Here is a 22,748-nt window from a genome sequence, read left to right as displayed (position 1 = left end):
GTGTCTGGGCCTCGGGAGTCGTCTGCTTCCCTTAACGTGTTTACTGAAACTTCTGTCAGGGCTGTATGCTGGAATCCATCCGAAGTTGTAATGAACTCACCACTGAGGATACAGCGCCCTTCGCCTTCTCTCTCTTTTCTCTCTGTGCACATGCCTTTTCTCTCTTTCTCTTCCCCTCCCCCCCATTTCTCTGTCCCCATGGTAACTCCTCTGGCCTCTTGGGGCCTTGGGGTCAATGAACTCACCTGAGAGCAGCTTCCAAATAAACCTGCATTTAATACAATCTAATCTGGCTTGAATTGGCTCATCTCACCAGTGGAGAAATAACCTATCAAGAAGGAAGAGGAGGAGAAAGACAGCAGGAGAAGAGGACCAACACGAAATGATATCTAATTCCTATCGCGTTGAAAACACAGGTAGACCCTTCAGCCTCCCGTGCCCGGGCTGTACTCCTCCAGGCCTGTCTGCCACCCCCGCCCCAGGCAACGCTCCGCCAAATTTACTAGCCCCTTCCCTGCCTTAGCTGTTACCAACCTCAGAGCAGAGCTCTCTCCCTCCCGGTCTCACCTGAGCCCCTGGAAGTAGCAGTGCCTATGGCTGATGCTGAAATCTCAACCAGGCACTGACCCCCTGAACCAGCAGGGCCCTACAGCTCCCAGAGGAGTGGTCCCCTGGGTGACCTCCCCCCAGGAAGGTACCCACACTCTCCCAGATTGACTTCTTGTGGACTTCTGAGATACCGGGGCTCCTTGTGGGTCCTGCCAACTCACTCCTCTCAAAGCCAGGCCCAGTGCCAATACCACCTTCGTCGCCAGCCAATACAGTAAGCCCCTGTGGTCTCCAAGGAGAGAACTGCCAACAACACTGCTCTTCTCAGACAAAGGCCACATCACCATGCAGGCCCCCGACAGGACAAACTCAAAATATGTGGAGGTAGCCACAAGGGACAGGAAGCTGTGTAGACTTCTGGCCTGGGTAGAACCTCAAAAACCAAGGCTTGGCAAGCTGAGCTTGGGCTGAGATTCTGCCAGGATGTAGTCCCAAATCCTCTAGGCCTCCTCCCCACCCTCATGTCTCAGCTCACCTCCCACCTAACAGAGGAAGAATGCCTCCTGTTAGCATTAGTGTGGATCCTTCTGATTCACTTTAGAATTACCAGCAGGACTTTAGAGAGATAAGACAGACAGACAAACAAAAGCAACACTGTGGTTGGACAGGTCCATACTCTCTGCCCCCAGGAGGCTAAGGCAGAGGGCGCGAGGTCAAAGCTATCCTACAACGTGTAGTATGTTTAAGAGAGCCTGAGCTAGATTTGAGAAACAAAAGTGCCAGGCATGGTAGTGCATGCCTTTAATCCCAGCACTTGGGAGGCAGAGGCAGGCGGATTTCTGAGTTCGAGGCCAGCCTGATCTACAAAGTAAGTTCCAGGAAAGCCAAAGGCTACACAGAGAAACCCTGTCTTGAAAAACAAAACAAAACAACAACAACAAAAAAAGTCGTCCTGCCGGGCCTGGTGGCGCAGGCCTTTAATCCCAGCACCCGGGAGGCAGAGGCAGGCGGATTTCTGAGTTCGAGGCCAGCCTGGTCTACCAAGTGAGTTCCAGGACAGCCAGGGCTATACAGAGAAACCCTGTCTCGAAAAACCAAAAAAAAAAAAAAAAAAGTCGTCCTGTCCAATACTTTCCTTTCCTTCCCTCCCTCCCTTCCTCCTTCCCTTTCTCCCTTCCTTCCTTCCTCCTCCCAGCCCCCTCAGATAGGGTCTTTCTATATAGCTCTGGCTGTTCCAGAACCCAGTAAATAAATCAGGGCTGGCCCTGAACTCACAGAAATGCAGCTGCATCTGCCTCCAGAGTGCTAGGATTAAAGGCGTGCTAGGATTAAAGGCGTGCATCACCATTTGCAAATCAACACATTTAAAAATCACACCTGGACACCAGCCCCCAGAACCCCTCCTTGCACCCTCTGGCTTTGTCCCTACCATCCCCCCAAAAAGCGTCATCCTGACATCTGACAGTTGATTGCTTCCTGTCCGGCAGAGTGGGACTACATAATCTGTTTCAGTGCTGTATGTATATCTATTTGGGTCTTGATTTTTTTGAGACAGTTTCCTATAGCCCATGTTGGCTTGGAACTTGCTATATAGCCGAGGATGACCTTGAACTTCTAATCTTCCTGCCTCCATCTCCCACATGCTAGGTCTGTGCCACCAATGGTCCGTTCATGCATGTTAGACCTTGTGCTAATGTGTTAGGTTGGCACTCTTCCAAATGAGTTCTATCTCTAGCACATGCTGTGTTGTATATGTAAACTGCATTTCCCTATCAATTCTATTGTATGGATATAATTTATGGCTTTCCTTTTGCTAGTGACAGGTTGGGCAGTTTCCAGGTTTGTCTTGTTATGAAAGCAACAAAAAGTCTGGTGCCCACCTTGTGAACACAAGTATCCACTCCTGCGGGTAAGCACTCAGCAGCAGCATTGCTGGGTCACAGGCAAGTAACAAGCCCCTGGCATCCAAATGCTCCAAGGTGAACTGAAATCAGCAGCCAGAGTCATGATGACACTGGAAGAACCCTGCCCACCGTGTCCTCTCTTTGGGGCTCACAGGGAAGAACATGCCTCCTTCTCCTCAAGGCTACTTGTCTGCCTGGATCAAGAACCTAGAGTCCCGGCCACACCAAGTTTCAGGTACATTGTCACCAGACAGGGTGGGTGGCTCCTGGTTACTAGGGATCCCCCCTGTCTGCTAAGGCCATAAAGCCCATTTCCTATGTTCTGCCAAGAAAGTGTTACAGGTTGGCTTTTCCCATGTGGCAAAAGCTAGTTTGGTATTATTGGAAGAATAACACAGTATTCTTTCTGGAAATCTTGTGCTTTCTCAAAGCCACAGCCCCTCCACACAACCCAGAAACTGGCTGGCAAGAGCCCCCTGAGGACAAATAGGACAACATGTATAGAGTCACTAATGTGCTAAAATGTGAGGATTAAAAGGGTTTCTTTTTTTTCTTTCTTTTTTTTTTTTCCCCAAAACAAGGTTTCTCTGTGTAGCCCTGGCTATCCTGGAAATCACTTTGTAGACCAGGCTGGCCTCGAACTCAGAAATCNGCCTGCCTCTGCCTCCCAAGTGCTGGGATTAAAGGTGTGCACCACCACTACTCTGCATACCTTTTTTTTTTTTTTTTTTTTTTTTTAAGATTTATTTATTGTAGCCAGGCATGGTGGCGTATGCCTTTAATCCCAGCACTTGGGAGGCAGAAGCAGGCGGATTTCTGAGTTAGAGGACAGCCTGGTCTACAGACTGAGTTCCCAGACAGCCAGGGCTACACAGAGAAACCCTGTCTTGAAAATCAAAAAAAAAAAAAAAAAGATTTATTTATTGTATGTATGTGAGTACACTGTCACTCTCTTCAGATATACCAGATCCCATTACAGATGGTTATGAGGCACCATGTGGTTGCTGGGAATTGAACTTAGGACCTTTGGGAGAACAGCCAGTGCTCTTAACTGCGGAACCATTTCTCCAGCACCCTGTAGTTGGTATCTTGAGGCCACACCTAGACAACTTGTTGTACTGAGAAATGGCTAAGCCCTCCTGCTGAGTAGAAATGGGGACGGGGACAGAGACAGGGGAATCCCACAGCTGAATTGCATCCTGGTGCAGTGGGGCAGGAGACATAAATTATAGGTCCCCTGTCAGGTCCCAATCCCATTGCCCCACTCAGCAGCCCTGGAAAATGTCTCTCAGAGGAGCTGCACTTGTCAAGTCACAGGCCCTGCCCAGAGAAGGGTCTGAGCCACCTAGATTACGAATGGACTGTTTCCTTTTATTGCTTAGGGATGCTTTGAGATGAAACAAGTATGTGGTGGGCAGAGGCTCTTCATCAAGAGATTATAGGAAGATCAGACCACAGCGGCCAGAAGCCCATGTATACTCCAGACCCCGCCATCTGCACTTGGCCAGGAACTTCCTGAGAAGAAAGAGGTAGGGTCTCAGATTCCTTTTCTAATGAGTGCAGAGTGGGAAACAGAAGATGGGGGGGAGGGAGTGTGTGGCTGGAGTGAACAGCAGGGATAAGCTGTGCAGATGTTCTGTAGGAAGGCCTAGAGCTAAGCAAGAGACCACAGAGGACAGACCCAGGGGGTCACAGGCCAGATCTTCAGTCTAGGAGAGAGCAAAGGGGAATCTGCTCTCCTCAGCTGTCTGTTAAACTTCCAGTTCTGCTTGCAGTGCCCAATGCTTGCAGCCAGACAGGAAACCTCCAGGTCAGGTTTGCCCCCAAACCATGTACCTGGTTAGAAGCACAAAGGTTAGATGTCATTTAGGCCATAAATGGGGCAAGTTGTGCTGCCTGCATTCCCTGGCTGGAGAGCGGGAAGCAGCTAGATTCTGTGACCTTATAGGACTGGACCACCATGGTGGTGTCCAACAACTAATCCTAGGCCACAGCCACACCGGCATGAGTCTTGAGGCCAGGAAGAGGAACTGACTGAAGGGGACATTCAAACCATGTCAGGCTTCCTTAGCCCAAAGAACTAACTTCCTTTCTGGAGTGGTCTGTGACAAAGAGTAAACAGGTCCAGCTCAGGTTGCCCATCATCTGACCCTAGGTGCAGCTCTAGTCCAGTGAGAACGAGGGCGGCATCCGAGGCCCCGCGCTAGAGCTAAAGCCCCTCCCTCGTACCTGGAGAACATCAGATGATTCATACTCCAGTCCGGACAGTGGTCCTTCTTTCCTGCTATCATGTATCCAAGTAGCCTCAACTCACGACGTGGAGCCAAGGACAACCTTGAATGTGTACTTCTGTTCTAACTCCTCCTATCTCTACCTCTCGAATGGCTAGGATTATTTGCCACCAAGCCTGGTATCTGTGGTGCTGGAGATAGAACCTGGAGCTTCATGGATGTTAGGCAATCACTCTACCCACTGAGCCACATCCCTGCCAATGGCGACCTTTCCAACACAGCATGTGGCCTGGGCACTCCAGAGACTCCGCCCCCTCCTGCCCCTGTAGCTTTCCCTGGATGCAGGGTAAGGCCACACCTTCTCCAAAAAGATCCCAGGAGAGAGGATTGCAAAGAAACCAGAGAGACATTCCAGGGCTGAGAGGACAACCCAGAGGCCCTCTGGGGAATGGAGTTTCCCAGACAGACATTCCCCAGTCTTTCTCTTCTTTACTCAAAGACAAACAAGCTGAGAGAGCCAGTAGCTCAGGCACAGGCTAGGCCACCTGGGAGGTGGACACGGGCTGAACAAGAATGAGTTCTAACCCTAACAGGAGTTTCTTCTCCCTGCAGGGAACTCAGAAACCTGTGTTTTCCTACCCAGTAGATTGTGAGAGTTAAGAGCAAGGCTGGCTCCATCTTCTTCTGTGGCAGCCAAGATATTTATATCTGCCTGTACCTCTTACTTCAGCCCAGTTCTGCCCTACCCCCAAGTTCTTCACTGCTTGGGTGACTGGACCACCCCCAGTGGTCCAAACTCTTTTCTCCTGTTTCCTGACCTCCAAACCCAAGTCCAGGCTCTCAGCCTGCCAAAGGGATATAGTTCCTTGTGGAATAGATGTCACAGCAAGGTGTTCAGCTGGCCTCACTCTGAAGAAGCAGGGAGGGGGGCGGATAAGCTGCTCCCCTCTGCTGTGGCTGGGCTATGCTCTGCCAGCCTGCTCCTGCCTAGAACAGAATCCCCTTGTCCTCGTCCTTTAGCTACTCTCCTCCCTGAAACTGTTCCTGCGTCCAGGGATGGAAGTGACCTCCATCCCGCCCTGAAACGTCCTGGGCTGCATGGCATGCTTACATAACCATCTCTAGGCTGAGCCTTGCCACTCTGTCTCTCACGTTCCAGGAACTCGCCCAGTTTCATGCATGCAGTAAGTGCTCAATAATAATCCAAGGGCTAAACAGACACTCCCAGCTGAAGGGCTCCTCTGTGTGTGCAGTTTGTTCAGAAATGGAGGGCTCTTAAGGTGCAGACACAAGCCTGAAGTGACAGCAGTCTCTGGTTGGTCCTTGAACCTCTGGAGATCCTGTCACTGCTTCAGAGCCTCTACAAAATAAAAGTACATAAAATCCTCTTGTTTTTTTTTGCTGAAAGGACCCTGATATAGCTGTCTCTTGTGAGGCTATGCCAGTGCCTGGCAAATACAGAAGTGGATGCTCACAGTCATCTATTGAATGAAACACAGTGTCCCCAATGGAGGAGCTAGAGAAAGTACCCAAGGAGCTGAAGGGGCCTGCAACCCTATAGGAGGAACAATATAAACTAACCAGTACCCCCCAGAGCTCGTGTCTCTAGCTGCATATGTAGCAGAAGACAGCCTACTTGGCCATCACTGGGAGGAGAGGCCCTTGGTCTTTCGAAGATCATATGCCCCAGTACAGGGGAATGCCAGGGCCAGGAAGCAGGAATGGGTGAGTTGGGGAGCAGGGCAGGGGGAGAATATAGGGGACTTTCAGGATAGCATTTGAAATGTAAATGAAGAAAATATCTAATAATAATAATATTAAAAAAAAGAACATCTAAAAAAATCCTCTTGCTTGTGGGCTGTATGATGATCTGAAAGGAGTCAAAGGGCAGCCCAAAGGTGGTGGGGGACCCCCCCACAGCCCTGCCCTTTGAGCTTCTAATTCCTTACCAGCACAGTGAGAGCTGTAGCCCCATCACACAAGGAGAGGATACATAGAGGTATAGCTCCCTCCCCACAGAATTAACAACATGGGCGTACAACCAGGCCTCATGTGCTCCCAGAGCTCCACTCATGCCTTGAGTGCCCACATCTTTCTTTGGTCTATGACACAAGGGAGCAAGAGCTTGCAGACAAAGGCATTCCGGTTCCTAGGCTACACCAGCAATGGGCTCCTACCTGCTGACCAAGAGAGAGACAACTCCCTCCGACACGGCCACGCTCAGAGGCCATCCTCACTGTTCCTCCATCATCCACAGAAAGCTTTTGGACAGCCATGGCTGTTTCTGTCCCACACAGAGCACAAACACCCACAAAATGAAAACAGTCACTAGGGAGATAGTCAGGGACAAAGAGCTGAAACCCAGGAGCTCCCCTTATGGGACACCCAGGCTTTCCTACAGTGCCTGGGCCACATCAGGGCAGGCAGGAAGTTCTGCAAACCTCGTGGCTGGCAAGCTAGCCCTGCCAGCAGTGCCCACAGCTGGGGCAGCATCTGTTAAGCTGGTCCCCCTGGACCTGATGACAGACAACTTTTTTTGGCAGGCTCCTTGGGACCTAGCCATCTCCACACAAGAAGCTAGTCATTCAGGTCTAAAAACAGACTTGCATTCAGTCAGAAACAGAACACCCCTGGACTCCCCGTGACGACTCTTCAGAAGGGAGGTGGACAGACAACCTTGGCCACACAGATTCCCCCCACTCAGACTGCCAGGGGTGTGGCTAGTCTCCAATGACAAGTCAGCTCTGTTTACCCATGGATACTGTCCAGCAGAACCCACTCTAGCATCTGAGGATGCCCATCTCAGAATCCCAGTGGTCCTGTGGACACACCAGATTCTGATCAGAACCACAGGCAACTGTGAGGCCCTAGGGCCCCAGGAGAGACAGGGTGGGGCAAAGGCAGGGAGGTAGGCCCAGGAACCACAACTTCTGCTGGGGGCTTTGAGGAAGCCACTGTTGCTTTCTGGGACAAGAAACTCTCCACTTAGGAGATAAAAAGGAGAGGCGAGAAAGGTAGGTGACCTACCCTGCCCTCTGTTAGAAGAATTTCTGTCCCAGAAGGGGCTGGCAGCATGCTTGGAGACTGCTAGCTCCCCTCCCTTCTGTCTTCTTTCTACAGCTACCAATTGAAAAATGAATGCTTGCTGTTCCACTCTGGGCAAGCACCGACTGTGTGTTCCAGGAAAGGAAGACAGGGTACTACCCGCAACATGCCTGCCCAGGGAGGCAGACATGAGACAAATATTTACATAGACCAGTACATAATTATAAGTCTATAATGTATGCTCCGAGGAGAATCACGGGAGTCAGGAGAAATTCTATCAGAAGGCGGGGCCCACCTGTGGACAGACAGTAAGAGTGACTCTCCTCTAAAGCAACGAAGGCCCTGCAGCTGACCTCTGTTGGATGTTCACCAGATGGTGGCTGCGGAGGTGACCTCATTAGAGAGGTCAAAGGGCAGGAGGCCAGAGGTGTGGGACTGTATGAGGCACGTAGCATGGGCCCTGTGAGCAGTACTGGTGAACAGTAAGGAGGTGAGTAGTGAGACCAAAGCTGGATAGTAAAGACCCTGTGAGCCTCAGGGGAGTCACTACCAACAAGCAACGGGTACCCAGAGAAGTGATTTAAAAGAAAAGAAGAATACTATTAACTTTGGTTTTTTGTTTTGTTTTGTTTTGTTTTGTTTTTTTGTTTTTTTTTGAGACAGGGTTTCTCTGTATAGCTCTGGCTGTCCTGGAATTCATTTTGTTGACCAGGCTGGCCTTGAACTCAGAAATCCGCCTGCCTCTGCCTCCCAAGTGCTGAGATTAAAGGCGTGCGACACCACGCCCAGCTTTGTTTTTGTTTTTGTTTTTGTTTTTAAGATTTATTTATTGTTATACACTGTAGCTGACTTCAGACACACCAGAAGAGGGTATCAGAAATCATTATGGGTGGTTGTGAGCCACCATGTGGTTGCTGGGATTTGAACTCAGGACCTTCGGAAGAGCAGTCAGTGCTCTTACCCGCTGAGCCATCTCACCAGCCCAGTTTTTGTTTTTTTAAAGTAAGTATTTGTATTAAATTCTTTATGTGTATAGATGTGAGTGCATGTGTGCCTGTAGAGGTCGGAGCACAACTTCAGACAGTTGGCTCTTACCACCATGTGGCTCCCCGGGATTGAATCAGAGTTGTTAAACCATCACGCTGGATCCTAACACCAAACTGGATCTTTAAAATGGTTAAGATGCCAGGGCTGGAGAGATGGCTCAGTGGGTAAGAGCACTGACTGCTCTTCCAAAGGTCCTGAGTTCAAAACCCAACTACCACGTGGTGGCTCACAACCATCCGTAATGAGATCTGACGCCCTCTTCTGGTGTGTCTGAAGACAGCTACAGTGTACTTACATAGAACAATAAATAAATCTTTAAAAAAAAAAAAAGAAAAAGAAAGAAAAAGAAAAATGGTTAAGATGCTAAGTTGTATGTTATGTGGATTCTGTAAATCACACTTCATTCATTCATTCATTCATTCATTCATTCATTTTAAGGCAGGATCTCGCTAGGTCTCCCAGAAATCGGCTTGCCTCTGCCTCCCAAGTGCTGGGATTAAATGAATATGCTACCCAGCCAACAGTTTAAAAAAGAACCCTTACAACTGGATAAAAGGACAAATAGCCCTATTAAAGAGAGGCACATATTTGAAGTAATATTTCTCAAAAGACGATACTAAACGTCCAGGAAGCGTGTAAAAAGGCCATCAACATCATTGGTCACCAGGGAAAAAGAATCAAAGCCACAAAGCATCCTACCCCATTCCCCCTGGAAGACTGTCATCGGTGAAGGTATGGGCGAGGCTGTGGAGACACTGGGACCCCTACTCCCCTTGGTGGGATGTGAAATGGGGGGGCAAGTACTTTGTTTTGTTTTGTTTTTGTTTTTTGTTTGGTTTTTCGAGACAGGATTTCTCCGTATAGCCTTGGCTGTCCTGGAACTCACTCTGTAGACCAGACTGGGCTCAAACTCAGAAATCCACCTGCCTCAGCCTCCCAAGTACTGGGATTAAAGGTGTGCGCCACCACTACCCAGCTGGGGAAAGTACTTTGGAAAGAAACTTGGTGGTTCTTCGAACTGCTGAAGTTATCATACAACCTAACAAACATCGCAAGGAACATACAAAAGACAGTTAAAAATCCGTGTTCAGAGACTAGAGAGATGGCTCAGTGGTTAAAAGCATGTCTGCTCTTCCAGAGGACCAGAGTTCGATTTCCATTACCCACATCACAGTTCACAAGCATCTGCAACTCAGCTCCTGGGGATTCTGACACCTCTAGGCCTCTGTGGGCACTTCACATGCACATACCCACACACAGACATCTCTCCAGCCCCCAATTAAATAATTAAAAATAATAAAACAAATCATCAAAAATGCAAGTCCACACAGAGTACTATGCGTGAATTCTCACAGCATTATTCAGAAAAGTCAAAAGATGAAAACGGCCCAAACGCCAAACGCTTATCCATAGATAAACAAAATATTTCCTTTGCTATCCAAAAAAGACCCAAGAAACAAAAACACTGACACAGGCTAATCTTAAATGAATCTCTTTTTAAAACTTGGGCAGTGGGGTGGGGAGGGATGGCTGATCTCAGTGAGTGGAGAAGCCGGAAGAGGTTGTCAAATCCCCGGAGCTGGAGTTACAGGTAGTTACTGAGCCATCTCTCCAGCCTCTATAAAAGGATCTTTACAATACTGTTAATGAAAGAAGCAGTCACAAAAGACCACTTACTCTGTGGTTACATGTGTAAGGAAAACACAAAACTGGCAGATCTGTACAGACAAAAAGCAGACTGGTACTTCCTGGGGGTCGGTAGTGATGTGTCTAATGGTACATTTAGCGTCTTTGCAGGGCAAATATTCTGGAATTAAACAGTGGTCTTGGTTACACAACTGTGTGAACATTATAAACATCACTGAATTGGACAGGCAGCAGATGGCTGTGTAGCACATGGTCTTAGCATGCAATGGCCTAATTGCATCACTAGCACTGAATAAAAAAAGCGAACAGACATGAATTTTATAGTGTATGAATTCTATCTCAATGTAAATGAGGAGGAAGGGAGGGAAGAAGAAAGAAGAGATCCAGGGCTTAAAGATTGTGTAGAGGAAAAAGAGAGAGGTAGACTCCCCAAATTAGGTTATAAATAGGGGCCTAAGAAATAGAAAGAAAAAAAAAAAATCCGGGAAATGTTGGCACTCGCCTTTAATCCCAGCATTTGCCTTTTCTTTCGCCTTAATCGCGGCACTCAGGTGGTAGGGACAGGGGGAATCTCTGAATTCAAGGCCAGCCTGGTCTACCCAGTGAGTTCCAGGACAGCCAGGGCTACACAGAGAAACCCTGTCTGGAAAAACAGGACAAAACAAATAGGAAGATGTAAAATTCCAGGCGTGTAGTTGCCATGAAAACACGGAAGCATTTCCGAGGGAGGACTGGGCAAGCATCGGACAAACAGTGCTGAGGTTTGCTGAGGGTAAGTAACAGCAGAAGTGAAGGACGGACCTTGAATTTGGACACGTGGACGGGTAACCTCAGCAAGGACACTTTGGTGCTGTGATGGGCCTGACTCCTCCTTCCTTCCTCCCAGACTGGTGACTGGGAGGGACAGTGAGCCTCCGACCACATGTGAGGAAACCGGGCCACCAGCCAGCTCAGAACCACATCAGCCTGGGATGCTTGCCTTTCCTCACTTCCAGTAAGAGATGGCGCAGTTGCCGGGTTTGGGCAGGGCTACACACTTCTCTGGTCCTTAAAGGTTGTTGAGCGCATTCATTGGAGACCCGGTGCTGCTTTACTGCCTGGTCACATCCCCCCACCCTCCAGCCACTCTCACCTGCAGCTCCTCCACCCCAAGGACGCACCAACCACATTTTCCAGGGCTAAACCTGCCCTGGAAAGGACCGGGAAGACCAAGGTCCCTCAGTCCCTGGTGGCAGCCACACCCAGAATTCCAGTACCACACTTAGTGGTTCCCAAGGCGGCGCCGGCAGCGACACTGATCGCGTCAGTATGGCGCGGCCCGGTCTTCTGCCAGCTGGTGAGTCGAGCTGGTAGCACAGAGTAGATCGGGAGACCTGACGTGAGGGCAGGCGCAGCACCCCCACCAACCAGCTTCCCGGGATGCTGAGCCGGCGCTGGGCTCCTGGAGTGGTGCCCAGTACCAGAGCTGGCAGCTGGCCGCGACTGTGCACACCCCTGGCAGGGCTGGAGTCCACACCCTGCTGCAGGCTCTCGACAACGTGGCTTCCCAGGCAGATTCCTGACCAATGATCTAGTCTTGAGCAGCTTGCTGGGTCCTGGGGCCTCTTTCCCAGGGAGCACCCCAGACTATGTAATTGATAAAAAGTCCTAGGGAGTGCCAGCTCTCGCCACTGTTAATTCAACCTTTGGAGGTTGTAGCTATTGTACAAAGGTGAGAAGTATAAAGATGTATGTATTTTTTTAAAAAATGTTGTTTGACGGTATAAGAAAAACCTAGGGGGTTGGTGAGATGGCCTAATCAGTAAGAACACTTTCATGTAAGAATGAGGGCTTCAGACAGGCAGTGGTGGCATATGCCTTTAATCCCAACAATTGGGGGCAGAGGCAGGCGGATTTCTGAGTTCGAGGACAGCCTGGTCTACAGAGTGAGTTCCAGGACAGCCAGGGCTACACAGAGAAACCCTGTCTCCAAAACAAAACAAAACAAAAAAAGAAGAATGAGGGCTTCAATTTAATCTGGAGAAAGGAGATGGAGAGCAATTGAGGCAGACACTTGACCTCTGAATCAAGTGAACAAGAGCAAGCACACACACACACACACACACACACACACACACACACGCAAAGGGAGAAACAGAGAAACTGTGATACCTTGTGATATGTAACAAACACAGTAAGAGATGCCCCCAGCCCACTGGGGGATGCCTCACACACACTAGGCAAGGATTCTACCAGCCCACCCAACTACATCCCTAACCCTAAGAGTTCATTACTATTCTAATGGTTACAAGAGCAACATAGAAATCTATAGCTGGGTGTGGTGGCCCATGCCTGGAACCACAGCATCCACGAGGCTGAGGCAGGAGGATCATGGGGCTGAGTTAGAGGTCCACCTAGATTACATAATGGGAGGGTTGGGGGAGAGGTAAATTCTTGTAAATTGACTCTAAATGGTCCTACGTTTTATTTGATCTGGAAGACTATATGCTTGAGAACAGTCAAAACTTTTTTGAGAAGAAAATGTGGAGGCGTCACCTAGCCAAATGTCAGAACAAATTACAAAGGTAGTGCTGGCTTACAAAGGACACAGAGAGGCCAGCAAACCATATGTGGATATAAGGAATTTGAGTGTACAATGAAAATATTTTGAGAAAGAGAAAATAAATTGCCTAATAGATGTGATAAGACACAGGCTATCTCACATCACTCACAAAAATATATCCCAGGCACAGTAAACATCTGCAAATCTCTAACTTTTGGGTTAAATTGAAGCAGGGTCTTGAACTCAAGCCAATCCTCCTGCTTCAGTCTTCTGAGTGCTGGGATTATATGCATATGTCATCACACCCAGCTAAATACCTATAAGTCTAAATCTATAAAGAATTAGAATAAAATAGAAACTTCTTTAATATCAGAAGAGTTTCCCAAGTAAGGTACAAAATCTAGAAAACAAAGATTTAACTGTATAAGGGACTGCAGAGATGGCATAGTGGTCCCACACACTGGCTGCTACTCCAGAGGACCCAGATTCTATTCCCAAAACCCATATGGTAGCTCACAACTGTCTGTGACACCAGCCCCAAAGAGCATACACCTCTGCCCTTCTTCGGTACTTGGACTCACAGATACATACACAGATGCAGGCACGCATACACCTATACATAGTTTTAAAATAACAAAGCTCCCCCCCACCTTTTTGGGTTTTTCGAGACAGGGTTTCTTTATGTAGTAGCTCTGGCTGTCTTAGAACTTTCTCTGTAGACCAGGCTGGTCTCAAACTCACAGAGATCCATCTGCCTCTGCTCACCCCATCCTCCAAGTGCCTGGCTACAATAATAAAGTTTTTAATTGCATAAGAAATGTTAAGCTCGGGGGCTGGAGAGATGGCTCAGAGGTTAAGAGCACTGACTGCTCTTCCAAAGGTCCTGAGTTCAATCTCCAGCAACCACAGGGTGGCTCACAACCATCCATAGTGAGATCTGACGCCCTCTTCTGGTGTGTCTGAAGACAGTTACAGTGTACTTATTTGTAATAATAAATACATCTTTTAAAAAAAATTAACTTTGGGCTGAAGAGATGACCTGCAGAGCTGGGTCCCCATGCCAGTTTGACCACTCACACCTATGACACCAGCTCAAGGGGATCCAAAGTCTCAAACCTTCGGAAGTACCTACCTACAAGAGCACATTCCCCTACACATACACACATTTTTAAAGAAATGAGCTTTGGCGGAGGTTTGTGGTGCACGCCTTTTATCCCAACCCTTGGGAGGCAGGGGCAGGTGGATCTCTGTGTGTTCAAAGTCAGCTTGGCATACAGAGTGAGTTCCAGGACAGCCAGGGGTGTAGAGAGAGAGAGAGACTGCTTCAAAATAAATAATGAATAAATAAACTTTGATCTGGTGTCCTAGTTCTTGTTTTGTGTTTGTTTGTTTGTCTGTTTTACTTTATACAAGTTTGAGAGCTAGAGTTACCTGAGAGAGTCACACTGAAAAATGCCTCTGTAAGACTGGCCAATGGAGAAGCCTGGGAAGGATTTTCTTTTCTTTCTTTCTTTCTTTCTTTTTTTTTTTTTTAAGATTTTTTTTTTTAAAGATTATTTATCTTATGTATGTGAGTACACTGCAGCTGTCTTCAGACACACCAGAAGAAGGCATCGGAGGCTGGGCGTTGGTGGCGCACGCCTTTAATCCCTGCACTCGAGAGGCAGAGGCAGGCAGATTTCTGAGTTCGAGGCCAGCCTGGTCTACAGAGTGTGTTCCAGGAGAGCCAGGATTACACAGAGAAACCCTGTCTCGAAAAAAGAAAAAAAAAGAGAAAAAATAAAAATAAAAAAGAGGGCATTGGATCCCATTACAGTAGGTTATGAGCCACCATGTAGTTGCTGGGAATTGAACTCAGGACCTCTGGAAGAGCAGTCAGTGCTCTTAACCGCTGAGCCATCTCTCCAGCCCAGGATTTTCTTATGTAGTGATTGAGGAAGAAGGGCCCAGGCCCTTATAGGTGCGCCCACCACTAAGCAGATGGTCCTGGGTTATATAAGAAAGCAGGCTGAGTGGGCTGTGACGAGCGAGCCAGTTAGTGGCATTCCTCCACAGTTCTTGCCTGGACTTCCTGCCTAGACTCCCTCAGTGATGGAGTGGGGCCTGAGAGCTGGGAGCTCAGGAATCCTTTCCTCTCCAAGTTGCTTTTGGTCATTATATTTCACCACAGCAATGGAAACGCTAAGACCTGGGGCTGTAGCTTAGCAGTAGAGTGTTTATCTAGCTTGTGCAATGCCTTAGTACTGCAAGACTTAAAGTAGAGCAAACTTCACACCTTAGAAAGGAAGGCAGAGGAAGCTCTTAGAGCAGGTTCTGAGTCATCAGCGAGGCTCCGAGCTGGAGGCACTTCGGAGGAGATACCTTTGGGTGAGCACGTACTCTCTATCAGTTCCATAGCCGGCACAGCCTGGGGATCTCCGACAAAGCCGAAGTTAATGTCTAACAGACAGTGAATGGAGAGCTCAGAGGTGAATCATGGAGCGTAGGACCTCAGACCCAGATTTCTCTGAGAAGCTGGATTACTTCTATGGCATTACATTGACTACCCAGAAAATGACATAAAAGACCAAAATTAAAAAAATAAAAAATTTTAAAAAAGCAACACAAAATCCTCTCTTTCTCTCCCTCTCCCCCTCCCCCTCCCCTTTTGTTTGAGACAGAGTTCTCTGGGTAGTCCTGGCTGTCCGGGAACTCACTCTATAGACCGCTCTAGTCTCAAACTCAGAGATCTGCCTGCCTCTGCCTCCCGAATGCTGGAATTGTGCGTGTGCACTCACGTGAGTACACACACACACACACACACACACACACACACACGCACACGCCGCTCAGGAGTATGGATACAGAGGAGCAGTAAGAGTAGGTATGGTGTGCTCTGAGACTTCAGGTTCAATCTGCAGAGCCTACACAAAAAGCAAAGGACGTATGTGACTAGAAAGACAGAGCTGGATTTAAAACGAAATGTGGGCCCACTTGGTAGTTTCTTCAGGCATGTGGCTGCAGCCCTGATTCCCAAACCCAAATGGACCATCCTCTAGTTAGCGACCCTTCCCCTACAACAATCTGTCATTCTGCTGCTTCCTTGATGAAACCATTCCTAGTCTGATGGGTACAGTCAAGGCCCCACCCCCACTGCCACCCCCTCCAAGTAACCTTCTCACTTTCTGCTCCTCCAAAGACTCTTCCCACATTACAGACCCCAGGTGACAGGCTAACACAGTGGTTCTCAGCCTCTCCAACGCTGTGACCTTCTAATGCAGTTCCTCTTCTTATGGTGATCCTGGATCTCAAAATTATGGTCTTTGCTACTTCATAACTATAATGTTGCTACTGATATGAATAGAAAGGTAAATATCTTGACATGCAGGATATCTGATATGTCACCCCTGCGGAAGAGCTGGTTGACCACCAAAGGGGTCTTGACCCACAAGCTGAGGACCGCTGGTCTAATGTAAACTACGTCCCTCAGGGATAGACACAGGTAGCAGTGCAGGCATGTGAATTCCTGGGGGTTGTGGCAGAAGTATCCTTAAACCTCGTCACCAATAAAACAGATTCAAGATGCAGGCTCCCAAAATGATTCTGACAAACAAGTAAACAAGTAATAATAAACCCTCGGCTTCAACCGTGGTCGCTAAGTGCCCTTCCCAGGAGAGGGAACAGCGTGTCTTAGAGAGGTAGCTGGTTCTGAAGCCAAAGAAGGAAATGCACAAATAAGCCTAAAACATCTAATCCTACCCAAAATGAGGGAGGGAGGGAGGCAGGCATCAAAACTATTGTCATGGCACAAAGACTAATCCACAGCCTTGAAGGATGGTACAGTGTATCAATCAGAATTCTATTTACAGTAGACTACAATATCCCCACTATGCTGAAGTCTATGAGGCCCTAATAACACAAATCACTGGTGGACACTAGGGACCCATCTCATAATTTTGAAAAGTAGTAAATAATTCTTCGAGATTTTATTTATTTATTTATTTATTTATTTATTTATTTATTTTAATGATTTGTGGGGATTGGTGTTTTGCCTGCTTGTATGTCTGTGTGAGGGTGTCTGAGACCCTGGAACTGGACGTACAGATAGTTGTAAGCTGCCATGTAGGTGCTGGGAACTGAACTTTTACCACTGAGCCATCTCTCCAGCCCCTGAAAATGAGTGAATAAAAAGAGAGAGCCAAGTATTTATTCCCAGTACTAGCTGTCCTCAGAGTAGCCACGTAATCAAAGAGGGGACCCTTATTTGAAAAGAAAGAGTCCACCTGATAAATGAAGAAAGACTTGCAGAATTACATTCATGATCCTTTTGCTCTTTAATGAAATGAGTCTACGTGACATAATCATCAGGGGTTACTTACATGACCCAAAGGGATAGAACCAAACATTGGGTTTTCCTGAAGTGTAAAATACCCTCCCTACTTGTCCAGGGATCTAGATCCACCTTCCAGGTGAGAAATTTTGCTTGTATGTAAGTTTGTCTGTCTATGCGCTCCTTGCAATTCTGGTGTCTGTAGAAGCCAGAAGATGGCATCAGATCTTCTGCAACTGGAGTTACAGGTGCTTGTGAGCCACTGCTTGGGTGCCAGGAGCAAGCCTGAGTCCTCTGGAAGAAGAGCTAGTGCTCTGAACTGCTGAGCCAGCTCATCAACCCAATCAATATTTTAACCACCACCAGGCATTCACACCTGTAATCTCAGTGGAGCTGAGGTAAGAGGAACCCCAGGAAATCCATTTCAAGGCAATCTGGGCTATAGTAATTCTCTCTGTCGTCTCTGTCTCTGTCTCTCCTTCTCTCCCCACTTCTCTCTTATATGCACACACTCTTAAGTGAAAATTTAAAAAACTTAAACACAGAACAAAAAATTCAATTTCTTTGGTAGCAAAAGAAGCCTTGTGATTCTGAATGTCACTGACTTACCATAAAATTAAGTTTCTGAGTAGCCCTTCAAGTTTCAGAAGTTATTTTTGGAGCTTGGGACATAGTTTAGTGGTAAAATGAATGCTGAGTGTGTATGAGTCCCTGATTTAGATTCTCCAGTACCACCAAAGAAAAACAAAAAGGCTCCAATAATGACAATAATGTAAATAATGTTCTGTGGGTCCTGAGTGATCACTAGCAAGCTCTGAGTCATTTTGGTTCATTCCAACACAGTTGAAAACATAGAAAGGAACAGGCCTTCCAGCCGGGATAGCCATCTGCCCATGTGAACCAAGGTTGCCACCGACCCTCAGTTAGAGAAAAAGGGGAGCTGATGAGATGAAATACCAGGGGGACTGGAGAGATGGCTCAGCAGTTAAGAGCACTGACTGCTCTTCCCAAGGTCCTGAGTTCAAATCCCAGTAACCACATGATGGCTCACAACCATCTGTAATGAGATCCAATGCCCTCTTCTGGTGTGTCTGAAGATAACTACAGTGTACTCATCTACATAAACTAAATAAACATTTTTTTAAGATTTATTTATTTATTATATGTAAGTACACTGTAGCTGTCTTCAGACATTCCAGAAGAGGGCGTCAGATCTCATTATGGATGGTTGTGAGCCACCAGGTGGTTGCTGGGATTTGAACTCTGGACCATTGGAAGAACAGTCAGTGCTCTTACCCGCTGAGCCGTCTTGCCAACCCTAAATAAACAATTCTTAAAAAAAAAGAAAGAAAGAATTGAAATACCAGAAGGGTTTGGACAACTGTTTGATAAGCCTTTGATAGGCTATGTCAGCACATGAAAAAGGAAAGCACTTCACTGGAGACTTAAACAAATTCTTTAAGTGCTTTTCATTTCCACTTAAAAAACAAAAAATTCCAAGCTGGTCTTAGTGATGTGAGCCTGGAATCCCAGCTCCTCAGGAGGATTGAGAGTTTGAGGACAGCATGGGCAATTTATGAAAAAATGTAAAGAGCTGGGAAGTCAGATGTGGGGACCAAGGGTGAGGGTCAGGCTGGGGAGCTAGCTGAGAAGATCCCTGGCAGAGAGCCTGCCTTGCAAGCCCGATGACGTCAGTCCAGTTCCTAGAGGTTATGATGCAAAGGAGAAAACTCCCCGAAGTGTTTCTTTGGCAGGTATGAGGTGCATGCCTTTAATCTAAGCACTTGGGAAGTAGGCACTCTCCTTTGACCTCTGTACCTGTGCCGTGGCACACAGGAGCTGAGATTGTGCACACATGCTAACAGAGAATAGAAAAATAAAAAGAGCTCAGTGTTGGGGGCTGGAGAGATGATGGCTCAGCAGATAAAAGTACTGACTGCTCTCCCAGAGGTCCTGAGTTCAATTCCCAGCAACCACATGGTGGCTCACAACCATCTCTAATGGGATCTGATGCCCTTTTCTGGTGTGTCTGAAAACAGCTACAGTGTACTCACATAAAATAAATAAATAATTCTTTTTTTAAATAAAGAGCTCCAGGTTATTTATTTATTTTTTTAGCACCATATGAAGTATAAGACTAGCCCTGCTGACGTGAGGTACTGTCTAAAAAATCAATTATAAATAATAAAAAATATTTTTTAAAATAACCCTGAAAGAGTTGGGGGTGTGGCTTAATGGTAGTGTACTTGCCTAACCCTGGAGCCGATCTTTGGAGCTGCATGACAGGCAAATAGGTTGGTAGGTAGGTAGCCTAATGTAATTTTAAACATCAATGAGGAAATACCAATTTAGAACAAAGAGTTAAAGGTCTATTCAGTTACGACAAGTATTAAACTAAGTCTAAATTCTAACCAAGTCTTCTCTTCTCTCTCTCTCTCTCTCTCTCTCTCTCTCTCTCTCTCTCTCTCTCTCTCTCTCTCTCTCTGTGTGTGTGTGTGTGTGTGTGTGTGTGTGTGTGTGTGTGTTCTCTGTGTAGCCCTGGCTGTTCTGGAACTCACTAAGTAGACCAGGCTGGCCTTGAACTCAGAAATCTGCCTGCCTCTGCTGTCCCTTTGAAGCTTATATGCTTAAGAATAATGCACACTGCCACCATAGGCAGGTATACTCTAGGGGAAACTGTTCTCAGTCATGGAGGAAGCTCATTCCTCTCTCTCTGTGTGTGTGTGTGTGTGTGTGTGTGTGTGTGTGTGTGTGTGTGTGTGTGGTAGGTGAGTATCTGTGCACATTCAAGGAGCCCAGAGGAGGATGTCTGGTGTCCTGCTTCACCACTCTCTTCATTCCCTTGAGACAGGGTCTCTCGGAGCCTGGAGTGAGGCTCAGTGATGTCTCTTGCTCTCCCTTCTATAGTGCTGGGGTTGCACATCCACTGGCTACACCCAGCTGGAGCTCAGGTCCTCGTGCTTAAGCCACAGAGTTGCTATCTACTGTGCCACCTCCCCAGCCTCAGGAAACTCATTCTTGGGGCTATCTGCCCTAATCCTCATCCACCCCTACATTAATAAGCAGGTAGGAGGATTAATCATAGCTTATAGGTTAGAGACTAGGGGCTGAGAGAGTGATGCCCTACAGTCTATGTGAAGAGGTACAGAGGCCAAGCCTGACTGCTATCAGGCTCATAACAGTATCCAATATCGTTGTGGAATTAAGGGAAACTTGCCTTCTCCTCTCAGAGAAGGGGGAACACATCCTTTTCCAGTATCCAGACTCAGATACTAGACATGGAAGTGGAACTGGAACGCTACACACACCCTTCGTGATTTGATGGGCTTCCAAGACAAGTCACAGCAAAGGGAAAAATATGAAAAGAGCTGAGACATCTCCAGAAGTGGAGGTGGAAACTCATTGGGTAGAACCAATGACTGTGCGGAGGGGTGGTCTCTAGGGAGCTGAAGTCACATCTCTTCTTTATGGTAAAGCAGGCTCTGAGACAGAAGTGATTTGCTCCAAGTCGAAGCAAAATGGGAAGAGCATTTGAATTCATCTGACTCTCAGAGTGAAGCTCTTCCTGTCAGTCTTATAAATAGGGAATGTGTCTCTCAGCAGCCAAAGCAACAGCTTAGCCGGCTTAAGGGCTGGGTGGAGTCACCTTGACAGGCACTAGCAGATCATGGGAAAGCTAGCTCCCTGGAGGCTAGCAGGCATAAACCACTCTGGATACTTTGTCCTCGCCCCTAGTGGGGTCACCAGAACATCCCCAGTAAATGAATTAACATGTAGGTACTTCCAGTCCCAGATAAAAGTTTTGAGGACCAACCTGCGCTCAGAAATTTTAAAACAAGCGCCCTCAGGCTGACCTTTCCAGACGATTTAGAAACGTCTTGCCCTCTGGGAAGCCAAGAAAACCTTTTCTTTGTGGCCCCAGCAGACACTTCCTGGATGCTAAGGAGAAGCCAGTCAGCTTTGCCCACTGGGTCTGCTCACCTGTCCCAAGGTCCCCTTAGTGACTGCCAATCTCTAACCTTTACTCTTAAGAATGTCGTTCTATGCTGCAGTCCAACTGGCTTTAGGAGGAGACAGAGGAGCAGTCCACAGGGCGAGAGATACCCTCTACCCATCTCTTCCGGCAAGACTTTTGTCTTTCTGCTTTGGGAGTGCAAAGACAGCTTTGCACAATCAGCCACGTCCGTGGAGGGAGGCAAGCACAGAGACTAAGGCCGATCACAGCTAGCCAACCCCCTCAAGCCCTTAGAAGATTGAGCTGCTAATTCAACACCCTATGTACCAAGGTTGATGTGGGAACAAGAGCACATTTGCCCCACCTCAATCCATCCTGGCTGGCCAGGGATATCCAATCGTGCACGCTTTGGGGCTGGGTGGGAACAAGAATTTACAGTTTCATCAACGGGCCGCAACTTCCCCCAAATAAGCTCATCTGCCCGACTTCAAAAGTTCGATCCCCTAACTCCCCAAGGCTGGACCGGAAATCATTATGTTGTCCAAGATGACCCTGAATCTCAGCTCATGTAAGCTCCCCAGGAGCTAGCAAGCATGAGCCATCTTGTATACGGTGCTGGAATTGTAGATGTGCATCACCAGTGTGTTTTATGCAGTGCTGAGGATCAAATCCAGGGCCTTATATATGCTAGGTAAACACTACTCTCCCAGCTCACAGTTACCATTCTTGATGTCATCTGCCATGCCGCCTCCTGTCTTCTCTCCCCCACTTATTCTCCACTACCTGCAAGAACTTTCCTTTCCTCCCAAGTCGACTTTGAACCAGCTCTCTGAGCTTGGACACCAGCCCCAGCCGGCCCGGGCCTGGCGCACGGGGTGCGGCCGAGTCGTGCTGGGACAGCTCCACGTTGCCTCCGAAGCAGCAGAGTGTGCTCCTAGAGTAGATCCCGCTGGGAGAGGAGAGGAGATGAGTTGATTTTGCAGGGGCCCACAGCGGAGCGCCAGGCTGTGTGTGGAGACAACCGGGACTGGGGGTTCGTTATGGCGAGAAATGAATGAAACACAAATGAATGGACCGCGAGGGTGGCCGACAAGAGGTGATTCCCAGAAGGGAGCGTGCCTTCCGCTCGACCGAAGCCAAGACTGACCCTCGGACACATCGCACCGCACTCGCACACCTCACAGCCGGGTGGAGGGGCAGGGTCCCCTCGGAGCGGCTTGACCCGAACCTTAATTTCTGTGGTTGAAAGTGCCCAGCCGGCAGGCAGAAGGCGCCTAGGCGCGGCATTCCCAGAGCCTCCCTGCCCCTCGCCGCAGCCTCCTGGACCTGGAGCCCCGGGACGCCTCCCTTACCTGCCCGCCTCGACAGGCTCGCTACGGCTCAGGGCGGTCATCGCAGCGCCTTCTCCCGGAGCCCGAGGCCGTGCGCCAGACCCAGTGCCCTCCGGGGCCCGCCCACCCCGGGAAGGGCCCGCCCCCACACGCCTATTGGCCGCTCGCGCAGAACGAGCCTAGTTCAA

General features: G+C 48.1%; 1 protein-coding gene across 1 annotated transcript in view; it reads right to left on the bottom strand.

Moving 5' to 3' along the window:
• The window catches only part of Gramd2a (GRAM domain containing 2A), a 38,892-nt gene extending 16,261 nt beyond the window's left edge, over positions 1–22,631 (bottom strand). The window contains exon 1 of the mRNA XM_029542849.1: positions 22,582–22,631. Coding sequence (XP_029398709.1) covers positions 22,582–22,622 — 41 coding nt within the window. The 5' untranslated portion in view covers positions 22,623–22,631. The remainder of the gene's footprint in view (positions 1–22,581) is intronic.
• Positions 22,632–22,748: the final 117 nt, after the last annotated feature.

This window comes from Mus pahari, chromosome 10, assembly GCF_900095145.1.
Source record: "Mus pahari chromosome 10, PAHARI_EIJ_v1.1, whole genome shotgun sequence".
Taxonomy (NCBI): Eukaryota; Metazoa; Chordata; class Mammalia; order Rodentia; family Muridae; genus Mus; species Mus pahari.
Note: the sequence above shows the minus strand (reverse complement) of the source record. Positions and strands in the feature narration are given on the sequence as shown.